The 15,631-nt window shown below is 45.1% G+C and overlaps 1 protein-coding gene across 50 annotated transcripts in view; it reads right to left on the bottom strand.

Moving 5' to 3' along the window:
* SORBS1 (sorbin and SH3 domain containing 1) overlaps window positions 1-15,631 on the bottom strand; it is a 121,397-nt gene that overhangs the window by 89,829 nt on the left and 15,937 nt on the right. For 35 of the 50 annotated variants that reach the window (XM_083738126.1, XM_083738115.1, XM_083738136.1 and 32 more), the window contains exons 4-7: window positions 13,241-13,336; window positions 8,104-8,226; window positions 899-925; window positions 671-783 (exon numbers count right to left, since the gene is read on the bottom strand). In XM_083738126.1, the coding sequence (XP_083594252.1) occupies window positions 671-783; window positions 899-925; window positions 8,104-8,226; window positions 13,241-13,336 (359 nt within the window). The remainder of the gene's footprint in view (window positions 1-670; window positions 784-898; window positions 926-8,103; window positions 8,227-13,240; window positions 13,337-15,631) is intronic. The other 15 variants (XM_083738140.1, XM_083738147.1, XM_083738143.1 and 12 more) reach the window with 3 other exon arrangements.

Here is a 15,631-nt window from a genome sequence, read left to right as displayed (position 1 = left end):
GTGCACGGAAACATCGTTTACCATCCCGCCAGAGTGGTACCTATTTATCTACTTGCACTTTGACGTGCTATCGAACTGCTAGGTTGGCAGGAGCAGGGACCAAGCAACGGGAGCTCACCCTATTGCAGGGATTCGAACCGCCGACCTTCTGATTGGCAAGCCCTAGGCTCTGTGGTTTATCCCACAGCGCCACCCGCGTCCCATGTATGGGATCTGCAGCTGCACTCAAAATTTTCCCGCTTGTAATGTTGGTGGAGAAGTTGATAGGGGCATTCGGTTGAACTCCCCAGCCAGCTTGGAGGTAGTGGGACGAGAGACACACCAAAAGGGGAAACTGATAATGCTCTTTTCTGAGAAATTTGGCTTGGCCCTCGTACCTTGACGTTAGGTTGCATAACAAAGTGCTACAATGGGGAATCCTTCAAGTCCCACCTCTGAAGAAATTCCCGTGAAGGATTTCAGGGGTGAAAAGGACACAGGACATTACAACTTCCCTCATCAAAAGTTTGCCAAGTTGCCACCTGCAACCCCTTGTTACAAACCATTAAAAAGGAATTACGAAAGCTCCCCACCCAACCACAGCCAGGAAGATGACACAGGTCTCTTCACTCTTCATTACTTTGGCTCAAAAGTTTTCCTAGCACATAAGGATTTTTTGGCAGGTACTCACGTGTGGTTTGCTCTCAGAGAGGTTTGGCCGCACACTGCGGTAGCCCTTGGCAGCCAGAGCAGAGGACTGAGCATCCCCATTGGAGTCGACACTAAGCGGTAACCTCCAATCATCTGCAAAACGAAGAACTTCAGGTCACTAGAGCTGCACCAAACAGTTTTGTGCTTGCTTAAGCAACCGAGAGGTGTGCCGCGGAAACCATAAGAAATTGAAGCGTTTAGTAAATACCTGTTTCGGGTGTTCCTGGCTCTACACCTGAAGCATTTTGTGGCAAGCATTGGAGAAAATGAAAAGAAGGGAGGGAATTAGGAAAAAAACACCACAATCAACTGTTACATGGGGGGGGGGGTTGCATTTACCAATCAGAGTTAAGAATTGAGTCCACTTTGCGCATGGGATACTTAGAGCTCAGGCTGCCTAATTTCCATAGAAACATGATTCCCTCACCGTTCCTGACCTTTGTAAACACAAGGCAATTCATTCAGAGTGATGAAGAAACAATTGTGCATTGACATTTCCTTCCAGAGTCAAAAAGGCAGTCGGAGCGCTCAGTACGGAGCCCAAATGCCACACACTGCTGCAAGTGCAGGGCTTCAATATTTTAAACGAAGATGTAAGCAAAGGGTGGAAAATAAATCTGTCCTTTCTTAACCCTGCCAGAGGAGATGGGAGGGAGAGCTGCAAACAAACAAACAAACATATTTAGAAGTGGTTGGTACAACATGTGCCATCTTTATAGAGTCCGGGCCACAAGGTGTGACACAGTATTTTCTATTTACATGCTAGCCTTATGCACGTTGCTTCGAGATCCTAAGACTGGAAACCACAAACAAACAAACAAACAAACACTCTCTCTTTTGAGGGTTAGGAACAAATTTGCCGCAGCAGAGGAAAGTCTTTAATCAGATCCTAGTTAAGTCAATCAATCAATCAATCAATCAATCTTTATTACGGTCCAGAGACCCAAGAAATCATTACAAATCAATAAACAATTCATACAGCCTACCTCCAGGTTAAACAAGCATTTTGTTCAGAATACAGGGATCACTGGTTCTTGCAACCACCGATAAAAACTTTGCTACTGCTAACGTTCTAGCATTTGTCCGGTCTTCCAGTAGGAACCTGACATAGTGAGCCTCTGATTTTCCTGGGAAAGGTACCAGCAAGGGTAGTATCAGTTCAGCCCTGGCTTGCTCATATTTTGCACAGTGCAACAAAATATGTTTTATGGAATCGATGTCTTGAGCACATGAGCAAAGTCTGTCCTGGTAGGGAACTCCTCTCAACCTGCCATCCAACACTGCGGAAGGAAAGACATTTAGTCTGGCTTTAGTGAAAAGCCTTTGGTAGTTTGGTACTGTCAGGTTTTTAATGTAAGATGTTAACTTAAAGACATACCCATATTGAACTCCTACTCCCAGCGGGCTACAGACTGCGTGTGATCGAGATCGCAAGTCACTGTGTGCATTATCCCATAATCTTTGCTTTAAAATCTTTTGGGCGCCTAGTTAAGTTCAGAAGTCTCACTGGCTCCCTTTCCAAGATGTTCCAGAACCTGGTTTTGGTGCCACTACACACACACAAATACACACACACACACACACCACAACCCCCTGTTGATGCACATGCAAAATGCAGCCTCCTGGCTCCGGCGGGCATTTTCCAAAGGGAGAGTCAGAACAATGATCCTTTTCCATTGTAAATGACTCACTGCTGGAAATTTAGGAAGCCATCAGCAATAAAAAGGACAGCGGGTGGCGTGGATGGGAGGGATGACGTTGTGCAGAGGAGAGTACGAAGGGGAAAGGAAGCGAGGGGGATAAACTGAGACAGGTGGCTTAACTAGAGCTCTGATGCAGCGCACTCAGTACTTTCCGATTGCGGCTTTTCTATTTTACGTTCTATCTGGAATTTCAACAGGGTATCTATGCCCACTGGGGAGTGCGACACGATTCAATGCTTCTCCCCTTCCACACACATTCTACTTTGCACGGTCAAAAGAGTGGGCACGATTCTCCTCCCTTTTCTCCCTCACAGATGCGCAATCATTTCCGGTAATTGTTCCCTCCTCCCACCATGAGACAGTGAAAGTTTTCTGGCGGCATCCTCTGTGCGAAAAAATTAGAAATCAGTTCAAATTATCCACCGGCAAGCCTGAGCATGAGTTGCATGCTCAGAACATCTCCACCAGTGTTCAGTGCAACGGGGCTTACTCTGAAGTAAGAGAGCAGGGGATCTCCGCTGAAATATACTCGGAGTCGAGAATGGATTTCATCCTCTTTATTCAGCTCATAGTGGTGAGGAGGAATGGAAGTTCCCCCAGAATGTCTGCTTTATCTATATTATTTACACAATGGCCCCCATGTGATTGGCTAATTCCGGGATTCTCCTGTAGGTCAATCAGGTTGTGGATTCACTTCCACCTGGAGCTGGATTGGGTGGCTCCTGTGGACCAATCAGACTGCTGCATGTTGGATCCTATTGTTCTAGGACCAATCAGACTGCTGCATGTTGGATCCTATTGTTCTAGGACCAATCAGACTGCTGCCTTTTGGATCCTATTCAACTCAGTACATAACATCCGCCTTAGTAGTGTTTAACATACTCAGGTTTGCCCATGGACTGAACCGGGGAAACTTTGCTTCTTTTCTCAGCCAAGCACAATATTCCTCAGCTTCCTGCTCTCTGCCACTTGCTCCAAGAAGCTGAAATTCCTCTCCGTCATTGAAAGATTTTGAGCAGGGGCCATCTGTTATGGATGCTTTAAAGCTGAGATTCTTGCACTGTACGGCGGTTGGGTGACACTAGCTGCAATCCGTATCTATTCTGTTGTTCTTGGGAAACACTGCATTTTTACGTATTTGCCCCCAAGCCAGCTTTGATCTGAACTGAGAAAAAGGAACGAAGCGGCTTTATTTGAAGCTGGCAATGTGTTCAGAGCCCAGTTGTGGCGAAAAGTAATCAAGAAGCCTTTAAAATGAAAAAAGAGGAAATCAGCAACAAGAACTATCCAAAGGAGTTTGTGTTAATGTCCCATCCTTTTCCTTCTTTTAACTGGATTCTCTGCTGAAAGTGTTTGCGCACCTGCACTTTCCCCCTTGTTCCTGCGCATGTTGCCAAATAAATAATCACAACCATCCCAAGCCCATTTAAGGGATTAAATATGCTGCATAAATAAGCATTGCCAGTGACATTTCAGGCAAGCAATGTTTGCATTTATTTCATACCCACATCAGGAATCATAGCTAAAAGCATCATCCGGGATATTATTTGTGAGAAATATAGCCTGGCATTTTTTCTGATGGACAAACTTCTCCATGGCCTGGGGTTGTTGTTGGTTTTTTCAACTGAAGTCCCGCATGGAATGCATCATGTTTCTTTCCATTCAAGTCACAGCCCCTGGTACCACATTTGAACAATTATGCCACATAAAAAAGAGCCTGAACTACTAGAATCATATACTGTCATAGTTATTTAACTATTCCAACTGTTTAGATGAAGTAGGTGGTTGGGCAGTAAATACATACGGCTATTAAAAACCTGAAGATGTAAGATGGAGGATGAAGCGTGTTTGAAGCTCAGGGGTAGAACATAATAACTGTATCAGGATGTTTAATTCATAATGTGAGCATTTGAGTTGCACCAGACTGTTTCCTCAACCTGGATGTAATTAAAAAGGGGAAATAGATGTTCCAAAGAGAGAGCATAGTGTTTTGTGCTGTCTGCAGTTTCTTCCAAGCTTTAAGGGACAGTACAGATATTTCTTGCTAACTAAACTGTGCCTCCTTAAACATTCAAGACCTTTCTGTACAGCCTTTGTGTCTGGACAGCTCATCAATGCTGTTTTCATGTTGTTGTTGTTTAGTTGTTTAGTCATGTCCGACTCTTCGTGACCCCATGGACCAGAGAATGCTAGGCACTTCTGTCTTCCACTGCCTCCCGCAGTTTGGTCAAACTCATGCTGGTAGCTTCGAGAACAGTCCTCTGTCGTCCCCTTCTCCTTGTGCCCTCCATCTTTCCCAACATCAGGGTCTTTCCCTGGGAGTCTTCTCTTCTCATGAGGTGGCCAAAGTACTGGAGTCTCAGCTTCAGGATCTGTCCTTCCAGTGAGCACTCAGGGCTGATTTCCTTCAGAATGGAGAGGTTTGATCTTCTTGCAGTCCATGGGCCTCCCAAGAGTCTCCTCCAGCACCATAATTCAAAAGCATCAGTTTATAAATATCAATAAATAGCAATAGTGCAATATTCACTTGCCCTAAAGTAATATTACACGGTGGCATGCTAGACCAGAGAACCAATTTCTGAGCATGATCCTATGTAAGTCAACTCAGGAGTAAGTCCCAGAAGGCTTACTCCATGCTCCGAGAACCTCACTTTGGAAATATCAAAACTAGTAGTTATCTGATTCTGTCAATGCCATCGGTGGTTTTAGATAATCCAGGAACAGGACTTAATAATTTCACAGAATTGTAGAGTTGTAAGGGACCATGAGGATCAAATTGTCCAACTCCCTGCAGGAATCCTTTGCCCAGCGCGGGGCTCAAACACCCAAGCCTGAGATTAAAAGTCTCAGGGCATGGAGACTGATCTCTCTCTCAAGCCCAGTATACCTGAAGGAGCGTCTCCACCCCCATCGTTCTGCCTGGGCGCTGAGGTCCAGCACCGAGGGCCTTCTGGCGGTTCCCTCACTGCAAGAAGCAAAGCTACAGGGAACCAGGCAGAGGGCCTTCTCAGTAGTGGCGCCCGCCCTGTGGAATGCCCTCCCATCAGATGTCAAAGAGATAAACAACTACCAGACATTTAGAAGACATCTGAAGGCAGCCTGCTCAGGGAAGTTTTTAATGTGTGACATTTTAATGTATTTTTAATCTTTGTTGGAAGCCACGCAGAGTGGCTGGGGAAACCCAACCAGATGGGCGGGGAACAAATAATAAATTACTATTACTTCTCTCTCTCTCTCTCTCTCTCTATATATATATATAGAGAGAGAGAGAGAGAGAGGCAGAGCTCACCAAGGCTTAGCACCAGAACCTCTTTGAGCACAGAAACCTCAGAGCATGAACAGAGCGCCTTTCTCACAACAAAGAAACCATAAGGAGCGTCCCCATTTGGGGGAAGGGGAATCAGGGAAGTGAGAAGTAAGACCCACAAGCAATAAAAACAACCTCCTTCCCACCTGCAGACAACAAAACAAGACAGTCTTCTCTTGTTTCCTTTGACCTTCCAGAAACAACTTCATACAACTGCAGTTAAAAATAAGGACTGATGAAAAAAGGCAGCAAAAGCTGTCCAGGCTTTGTCAAATGCCTCTGGCATAATTGAATGTGCTCATGCTCTTCTTTATTGCCTGGGGCTGATAGACATTATGGTCCAACGATACCTGAAGGGTGGCAGGCCAATGATGGCTGGGATACAGTTTCTAGGGGCTTCTCCTTCCGACCTTCAAATGGCAGAAGCGGTTGTGACTTCCTGAAAGGATCTCAGCCAGCGGGTTGAAGAGACCAGGGGATGTGAGACATTTGAAACTAGTAAGACCCAAGCAGCCTTGCGGTGTGATTTTCTTCAGAAACCCCTTCATCCCATACCTTCTGAGAGGAGGACAGCAGGTTGAGAAGAACAAAGCGGCTGGTTAATGACTTTCATTCCACCATCTTGCTGGAGGACAACGTGATACAGCATTGCTCAGCACTGTGATGTAAGAATCTTTCTGCTGCATTTTTATTTGTCGTTGGAGTGGGTCTTAGCACAGTCCATAATGGTGACCATGCACCTGTCCTGGCTTATAGCCACCGATAGATCTTGTTGTTGTTTTTTCATCGTTTAGTCGTGTCTGACTCTTCGTGACCCCATGGACCACAGCATGCCAGGCACTCCTGTCTTCCACTGCCTCCCGCAGTTTGGTCAAACTCATGCTTTAAGAACACTGTCCAACCATCTCGTCCTCTGTCGTCCCCTTCTCCTTGCGCCCTCCGTCTTTCCCAACATCAGGCTCTTTTCCAGGGAGTCTTCTCTTCTCATGATGTGGCCAAAGTATTGGAGCCTCAGCTTCACAACCTGTCCTTCCAGTGAGCACTCGGGGCTGATTTCCTTAAGAATGGAGAGGTTTGATCTTCTAGCAGTCCATGGGACTCTCAAGAGTCTCCTCCAGCACCAGAATTCAAAAGCATCCATTCTTCGGCAATCAGCCGATAGATCTTACCCTTTGTAAATTTGACTTGTTCCCTGTTGAAGCCATCTAAGGCAATGGCCATATCTTGTAGGGTAGCAAACATTCCATAAATTCATTATACTGTACATTGGTTTAAAAAGTGCTTCGGTTCCTCCTCTGTACCTGCTGCAAATTCCATCTCAAGAACAATCCTGTCCTCTCAGGGTCAGTTACTTATTTGAGCATTGTTTATTGCCTTTGCTTGTTTACTACGATTACAGATCTGCTATTTAAAGGGAGGCAGAGCTTTAATGACAACAGAGTCAACTTGGGAATACTGCCTATGACAAAATGCCACTGTGGTGAGACAGCACAGTCATCTGGGGGCAGAAGATGCTTTGCCCCCCCGTAAAGGAGCATCACAATGAAAACACATCCATTTCAAGCTTAGAACCGAACAAAAAATTAACTTCATTCCGAAACACTGTGTTTTGAAAATACAAAACTACTGAATTCAAAAATTCACGTAGGTGAGATCTGAAACAGCACATTCTGAATTTCTGAAATGGGGATTTTGTGCTACTGCTTAAGTTCTAATGCAGACATGTGCATGATGTCACTGAACTATGTGACGTGTCACTGACATTTTTGCTCTTTTTCAGTCACATTCCACAACTAGGATTCGGTTTTCAGCAGGATAAAAAGTTGCTCGTTGCAATTTGTATTTTAAAAAACCTGAATTTCAAAAGCCAAACACAGCCCACATTTCAAGCATGTAAATATTTTTTTTTGTTTAAAAATGGAGTTAGTTTTGAAATACTTTTTTTTTAAAGGCTAGAGGTCTTTAAACTCAAGTAAGCTAAAGGGACCCCTGACCATTAGGTCCAGTCGTGACCGACTCTGGGGTTGTGGTGCTCATCTTGCTTTACTGGCCGAGGAAGCCGGCGTACAGCTTCCGTATCATGTGGCCAGCATGATTAAGCCGCTTCTGGTGAACCAGAGCAGCACACGGAAACGCCGTTTACCTTCCCGCCAGAGCGGTACCTATTTATCTACTTGCACTTTGACGTGCTTTTGAACTGCAAGCTTGGCAGGAGCAGGGACTGAGCAACGGAAGCTCACACCGTTGTGGGGATTCGAACCGCCGACCTTCTGATCGGCAAGTCCTAGGCTCTGTGGTTTAACCCACAGTGCCACCTGCGTCCCTCAAGTGGCAGCAGCTTAAACAACAAGCACTTTGACTTTCTATCTAGGCTATGGCTATTATCTCACACTTTGGACTTACTTTCAGATTGGTGGACGTCTTGTGAATGACTTGTAGGACTGACGCTCCGATTCTCCTCATAGGTTGGAGACGCCCAGAGGGTCACAGCCCCCTTTCCAGTACAGACTTTGGCAGGATCCAGCTCTAAAGGGGCAAAAAACAAAACAAAACATTAAGAAGATGAGTTGGAACATAAAAGAATCTTAAATCATGCTCTCTGCACAGAAAGCTTCCTGCTTGCTTCACTTTAGCATCTGAGCAAATTGATCTAGTCATAATTGTTATGTACTGAAGTTCTCACCCTGGGCCAGCAGGGAGATACTGTAGATAGTTATGCAAATAAGGGATCAAAAGTGACGTTCAGTGATTGGATAGTTTTAGAAAATTGTTACAGTTACATTGTACTGGAGCTCTATATAAGCAGGCTGACTGAACCCTTCAATTCAGTTCTGTTCTGGCCTGTGAATAAACAAGAGCTGTTTGAAGAATCGCTGTGTCGTCTGATATGTTCATCCATAACAATAATAGTGTGGATGGAAATTAGCTTTCGATTCCAGCTTTAAAAATGTATACGCTAAAGTAAGTTTATCTGCAGAGAGATGAGTCAAATTTTGAAATCAAGAGCATGATCTAAAAAAGGAAGAAAATACATAATGTATAGAAATTAGATACCACGGCTGCATTTTCAGATATATCACTAGTATCAGCCAGCCAGGATTATATTTCTGTCCCATCCTCTGTTGGCTATAGTTGTACTTCACCTAAGAAGCCTATTGCAGCAGCCAGAACAACTTCTTCACTATAATAAACTTAAGGCACACAAACTGATTCGTATAAGACTGTCTGACTTCTGGATATGTGAGATTTCACACTAAGCAACTAAATGGGATTCCAGAGAATCTCTCACTTCTAAAGCTACTTTCTGGGATGAAAGAGGCACTAACTGCAGACGTTTCAGTGCCCCTCAGGCTGCCAGTCTTTCCTTCACATCTTGCTTCTGCTCCCCTGACCAAATATCCTCAACTGCTTCCCATTTAGGGATGTGAGAAGGCAGAAATTTCCATTCCAACCGGTATTTGCCGCAATCAGCACTGTTTCCATTCTACTGCAGTTCGGTTTCTGCCAAACACTGTACAGTGGTACCTCGGGTTACATACGCTTCAGGTTACATTCGCTTCAGGTTACACACTCCACTAACCCAGAAATAGTACTCAAATTTGAAGTGTAACACTCTAAACGGAGCCCGTTCGGCTTCTGAAAAAAGTTCGCAAACTGGAACACTTACAGTGTTTCGGTTCCAAGCTGTTTGAGTACCAAGGCGTTTGAGAACCAAGGTACCAATGTAAGCATAACTAGCATCAGGGAACAGGCATTTCGGGTGACTGAGGGGTGGCAAAGCCTGGGGAGACACTTGCCCTCTGAGAAGCTTGTGTTCCTGGTCTTACTCCTCCATTGTTTCTCAGTGGGTATGTCTGCTGTTCATTGTGGCATACGATCCAGACGGACCTTATTTCAGAGTGCAAAAGCCAACTCTATACAGTGATACCTCAGGTTACATACGCTTCAGGTTACACTCGCTTCAGGTTACAGATTCCGCTAACCCAGAAACAGTGCTTCAGGTTAAGAACTTTGCTTCAGGATGAGAACAGAAATTGTGCTCCGATGGCACGGCACTGCAGCAGCAGGAGGCCCCATTAGCTAAAGTGGTGCTTCAGGTTAAGAACAGTTTCAGGTTAAGTACAGAACTAAGTACTTAACCCAAGGTACCACTGTAATATCCGTTACGCTGTCCATTCTTTAACATAAGTCACATGACTTACTTAAGTATCTGCGTAACTTTCAAAGCATTCATTCATTTCAATGTAAAGGAAATATCAAAGCTATGTAAAAATAGTAATTAATTATGCATTGTTTGCATAATTAACAACTATGTATTCTTTTGGCTGATTTCCACAAACATGTGAACTGCAGCAATTTCTGCTTCCTTTTCCATTTTCGTCAGAATTCTCCAACATCCCGTTCTCTTCTTTCACCTTCCACCAGTAGCCCTGGTGTGATACTTGTTCTCCAAAGTAAACCTACACAGTCCAAACTACTTCAGAATCTTAATTTGTTGGCAGGGTCTAATTATTATGGTCTGCCACCATCAGAACATCCTTCCAGGAGGTTTAACAAAATGTTGGTATGCAGAACAGATACTTTAACAGTATCTGGCTAATAATAATAATAATAATAATAATTTATTTATATCCCGCCCATCTGACTGGGTTTCCCCAGCCACTCTGGGCGGCTTCCAGCAGAATTATAATATTTGCAATGCAATCTTATGCATGTTTACTCAGAAGTAAGAATCACTGCATTTGGTGGCGCTTCCTCTCTTATGTATGTTCTGCAGGCTTAAAAATGGAACGTGATCCAGTTGGATGGTCGAAGTTCAAGCAGTCCAAATCCCACTTTATAACAAGGCAAAACAGCCCCCATGGACTCCATTATCCAAACACACAAAATAAGAATTTGCATATTAATTTCCCACCACTGTGAGGTGGGCCAACGCACCTCCCATTACACAAGAGAGATGAGCCCACTGTTCCCACTGCCTTCCTGGACATTCCTGCAGCTCTCCCGTGGCACAAGTGTTAAACTTCTGTGGCAGGGAGACTGCTGTGCTTAAACAGAACCCTGATCTTTCAAGTTCAAGTTCAGGTGGGAGGCAACAGGATTTACAGTGGTACCTTGGTTTACAAACTTAATCTGTTCCAGAAGTCTGTTCGTATACCAAAGCGTTCTTAAACCAAGGTGTGCTTTCCCATAGCAGCGGGGGACTCAATTTACAAATGGAACACACTCGACAGGAAGCGGAACATGTTCTTATTCCAAGGCAAAGTTCACAAACCAAAACACCTACTTCCGGGTCTGCAGCGTTCTTAATCCAAGTTGTTCTTAAACCAAGGTACCACTGTAATTATTTATGATTTTGCACCTATACTCATAAATCAATGCATACAATTTAGAGGCAATTTTGTGCTTATGGGCCCATGCGCAAAGCCTTTTAGCTTTGTCTGACACTTTAGTGTAAGCAAATATACTATTTTATCAAATGACGGCTGTCATTTATTCATATTGTACATAAACGGTTTTTTGAAGAGCTGCTCCGAGTCATCTCTCCCAGCCAGCCTGCAGCCAGCCTGCCCAAAATGGATACCAGTCTTCCTTCTCCCTTCTTCTTCCCAGAACACCTTGCTCAAAATCTCTCCTTCCTTGTCACCTCACACCCGGTTACCTTGGCAACCTTCCCAACCCCCAGTCTCTGTTCACGCCTCAGGGAAAGGAGAGAGGACAGTTCTCTTGCATTGCCAATGACTCTCAAGGGCCCTGTATTGATTCTTAATGGGCAAGTCGTTTTGCACAGGCTAGCCCAGGAATTCCACTACAGCTCCTATTCTCCCTTCATATGCCAAATAATCAAAATCCTACCCTTTATTTAGAGTTGCCATATGTCCTCCTTTTTTCCAGGACATGCCCACTTTTTCATAGATATGTGAAATAAGAGTCGTCATTGTGATCCATCGTTAAAAGTAAGCTAAAGGTAAAGGAATCCCTGATGGTTAAATCCAGCCGCGGACAACTCTGGGGTTGCAGCACTCATCTCACTTTACTGGCCGAGGGAGCCGGCGTACAGCTTCCGGGTCATGTGGCCAGCATGACTAAGCCGCTTCTGGTGAACCAGAGCAGTGCACAGAAACGCCGTTTACCTTCCCGCCTATTTATCTACTTGCACTTTGACGTGCTTTCGAACTGCTAGGTTGGGCAGGAGCAGGGGCCGAGCAACGGGAGCTCACCCCGTCACGGGGATTTGAACCACCAACCTTCTGATAGGCAAGCCCTAGGCTCTGTGGTTTAACCCACAGCGCCACCCGCATCCCTCTATAGTTAAAACTAGAAGTCGGCCAATATGTCCCTCTCTTTTTTTGCTCTTCAAAACATGGCAAACCTAATTTATTAATTTCTAGGGTTTAGGAGGGTCTCCCTCCTAAACGTTTAACAATATACAGTGGAACCTTGGTTTTTTAACGTAATCTGTTACGGACGTCCGTTTGACTTACAAAACGTTCACAAACCAAGGATCAAAGGGCTGTCAAAGGGCTGTCAGCAAGTTCAGTGGGGGGGGGGGGAATGAAAAAAAAAATGGAAGCATTCAATTCCGGGTTTTTGGTGTTCAGCTTCTGAAACGTTCAGAGGCCAAGACGTTCGAAAACTGAGGTTTGACTGTATAAAGGTAAAGAGTAAAGGGACCCCTGACCATTAGGTCCAGTCGTGACCGACTCTGGGGTTGCGGCGCTCATCTCGCTCTATAGGCCAAGGGAGCCGGCGTTTGTCCACAGACAGCTTCCAGGTCATGTGGCCAGCATGACTAAGCCGCTTCTGGCTAACCAGAGCAGCGCACTGAAACGCCATTTACCTTCCCGCCCGAGTGGTACCTATTTATCTACTTGCACTTTGACGTGCTTTTGAACTGCTAGGTTGGCAGGAGCCGGGACAGAGCAACGGAAGCTCACCCCGTCACAGGGATTCAAACTGCCAACCTTTCGATCAAGAAACCCTAGGCTCAGTGGTTTAGACCACAGCGCCACCTGCGTCCCTGTATAAGCAAGCACAATTGACTGTATAAGCAAGCATAATTTTGAAGTAATTGGTGAAAGAAAAGAGGAAGAATTTTAGATCCCAAAGCAAAATAAATAAATAAATACATGTGTGTGCTGAAGTAGGAATGAGCAAAAGGGGGTGACCTGGCCGTGGTCTGCTTGTGCCCTCACTAAGTCCTACCACTTTCAAAATTCACCAGACACTCACTACTGAAGCAAGTGGTGGCCTGCTCATAACTCTCTCCTCCCTCCTCCATGGTAAATTATCTTCAGAATGGCTCTCTGCTGAACTCTGCTGGCATATTTGTTGTTCTGGTCTAATTTTATAGAGCACTGATGAAATGTGTGGGCCGGCAAAACAGTGGGTGAGGGGTGGGCGAGGATGGTGCAGAAAAACTATTCTAGCAACTAGGAGGCAAAGCAAAAGACCTAGGAAGAATATATGGAGAGAGGACCAAAAAAAAAAATAAATAAATAAAAGAGAGAGAGAGAGGGAGAGAGAGAGAGAATTATACCTGTCGGCAACACTAGACCAGGAGAACTTTTCACTTTCTTCACGGGAATTATTTTAACAGCAGAAACAGAGCGTGAACATAAAGGGACATCATTCGCTGCAAACATAAAAGTACAGAAGATGGTGCGTCCAAGTCAGGGAAAAACAAAAGGGGGAGGGCATGTGGGGAAACATGACATAAAGTATTCAAACAATGTCAGAAAACTTGATAATTAAAACATTAGGCTGTCATACGCATCTCTCTCCCCAACGCAGACCAAGAAGGCTTCGATTTCCAGGCAGTCTGGAACAGGAGGCTTGTAGTGCTTCTCTGACCTCACCATAAAGGAAACTAGTGAAATGAGGGTAACTTTTCCCTCTTTCTTATCTCCCTGAGATATGCTCCTGCTGGTGCTAAAAGGCCCAGGTTTAAGACTGGTTACCAGTCCCAATATGCAGGGCCAGATTTAGGTTTGATGAGGCCCTAAGCTACTGAAGGTAATGGGGCCCTTCATATGTCCAGCTGTCCTTTGTCAACAACCAATTGTTTCTTGTGTTGAATATATGCTATATGGTAATTTATGGATCTAAAGGTAAAGGGACCCCTGGCCATTAGGTCCAGTCATGACCGACTCTGGGGTTGCGGCGCTCATCTCACTTTATTGGCCGAGGGAGCTGGTGTACAGCTTCTGGGTCATGTGGCTAGCATGACTAAGCCGCTTCTGGCTAACCAGAGCAGCGCACGGAAACGCCGTTTATCTTCCTGCCGGAGCGGTACCTATTTCTCTACTTGCACTTTGATGTGCTTTCAAACTGCTAGGTTGGCAGGAGCAGGGACCGAGCAACGGGAGCTCATCCCGTCGTGGGGATTCAAACCACCGACCTTCTGATCGGCAAGTCCTAGGCTCTGTGGTTTAACCCACAGCGCCGCCCGCATCCCTTACTGAAGGTAATGGGGCCCTTTATATGTCCAGCTGCCCTTTGTTCACAACCAATTGCCGCTGTTTTTTGTGTTGAATATATGCCATATGGTAATTTATGGACCTAATAGGTATCTAAAGCCATTTGCACATAACAAATAGGAGCCTATACAACACAAAACACTGTTGCTTTATGTAGCTTTTATTTTATTTGTTTTTTATCTTATATTTTGGAAATGCACATCCAGGTTTTTTCCTTTAAATTTTCTTGGGGCCCTAAGCTATAGCTTGTTTAGCTTATACATACCGTATTTTTTGCTCTATAAGACTCACTTTTCCCTCCTAAAAAGTAAAGGGAAATGTGTGTGCGTCTTATGGAGCGAATGCAGGCTGCGCAGCTATCCCAGAAGCCAGAACAGCAAGAGGGATCGCTGATTTCGCTGCGCAGCGATCCCTCTCACTGTTCTGGCTTCTGGGATTCAGAATATTTTTTTCTTGTTTTCCTCCTCCCAAAACTAGGTCCGTCTTATGGTCTGGTGCGTCTTATAGAGCGAAAAATACGGTAAATTCGGCACTGCCAGTATGTTATTGTTACAGTGTGTGTATTTGCACCTGATTCTGGCGGATGTCCTTTTCTCTGAAATATACCCACATCTTACAGAAAGGGGAAGGGATTTTTCTCCATATTGTTTAACTGCTCCACATACATGCTCCACCACCAACCTTAAACCCTCCCTCCGCAATGTTCACTATAAACTATAAAGATGCAGACCAATCGCCTTTCTCCCCCTGCCTGCCTGCCTTCCTTTTCCAATCCTCTCTTCCTTAACTGACACCGTAACATTCCTCGCCTCTGATTCTCACAGCAGAAGACGACATTTATGAACTCGGAGTCTGCTGAATTTCTGTCTTCGACGCCTTTCCCCCCAACCCCCAGAGTGGAATTGGGGCTGCCCAAATTAAACAACTGAGAAATCCAGGATCCCAGAAGAGCTGCAATTTGACAGCAGCGTGTCAACTGCCCCCCCCTAAAATAAGATACAGCCGCAAAAGAGAGCAGCTATTGCCTTTGGCATTCAGTGTGAACCCAGAGGTTTGCTGTCTTGAGATGAGCTGCTATAGGGTCTTCCTATCTCAGTCCCCTCAACTTTCTGCAAGTCTGGAGTGAAACTTTCACTAAACAGCAGCAAGCTCTGCTCACCCTCAGCCATATTATTGACAATGCAGCATCACTGTCTGAAACTGCTTGCTTGCCAACATGCATTGCACAGAAGAAAGCATCTTCAGTCTGGGTTATAAACTGCTTGAAAGGTTAAAGGTAAAGGTAAAGGGACCCCTGACCATTAGGTCCAGTCGTGGCCGACTCTGGGGTTGCGGTGCTCATCTCGCTTTATTGGCCGAGGGAGCCAGCGTACAGCTTTTGGGTCATGTGGCCAGCATGACTAAGCTGCTTCTGGCGAACCAGAGCAGCGCACGGAAACACCGTTTACCTT

The sequence above is a fragment of the Podarcis gaigeae genome (genome assembly GCF_964106915.1).
Source record: "Podarcis gaigeae genome assembly, chromosome: 5".
Taxonomy (NCBI): Eukaryota; Metazoa; Chordata; class Lepidosauria; order Squamata; family Lacertidae; genus Podarcis; species Podarcis gaigeae.
This window is presented reverse-complemented; position numbering and strand designations above follow the sequence as displayed.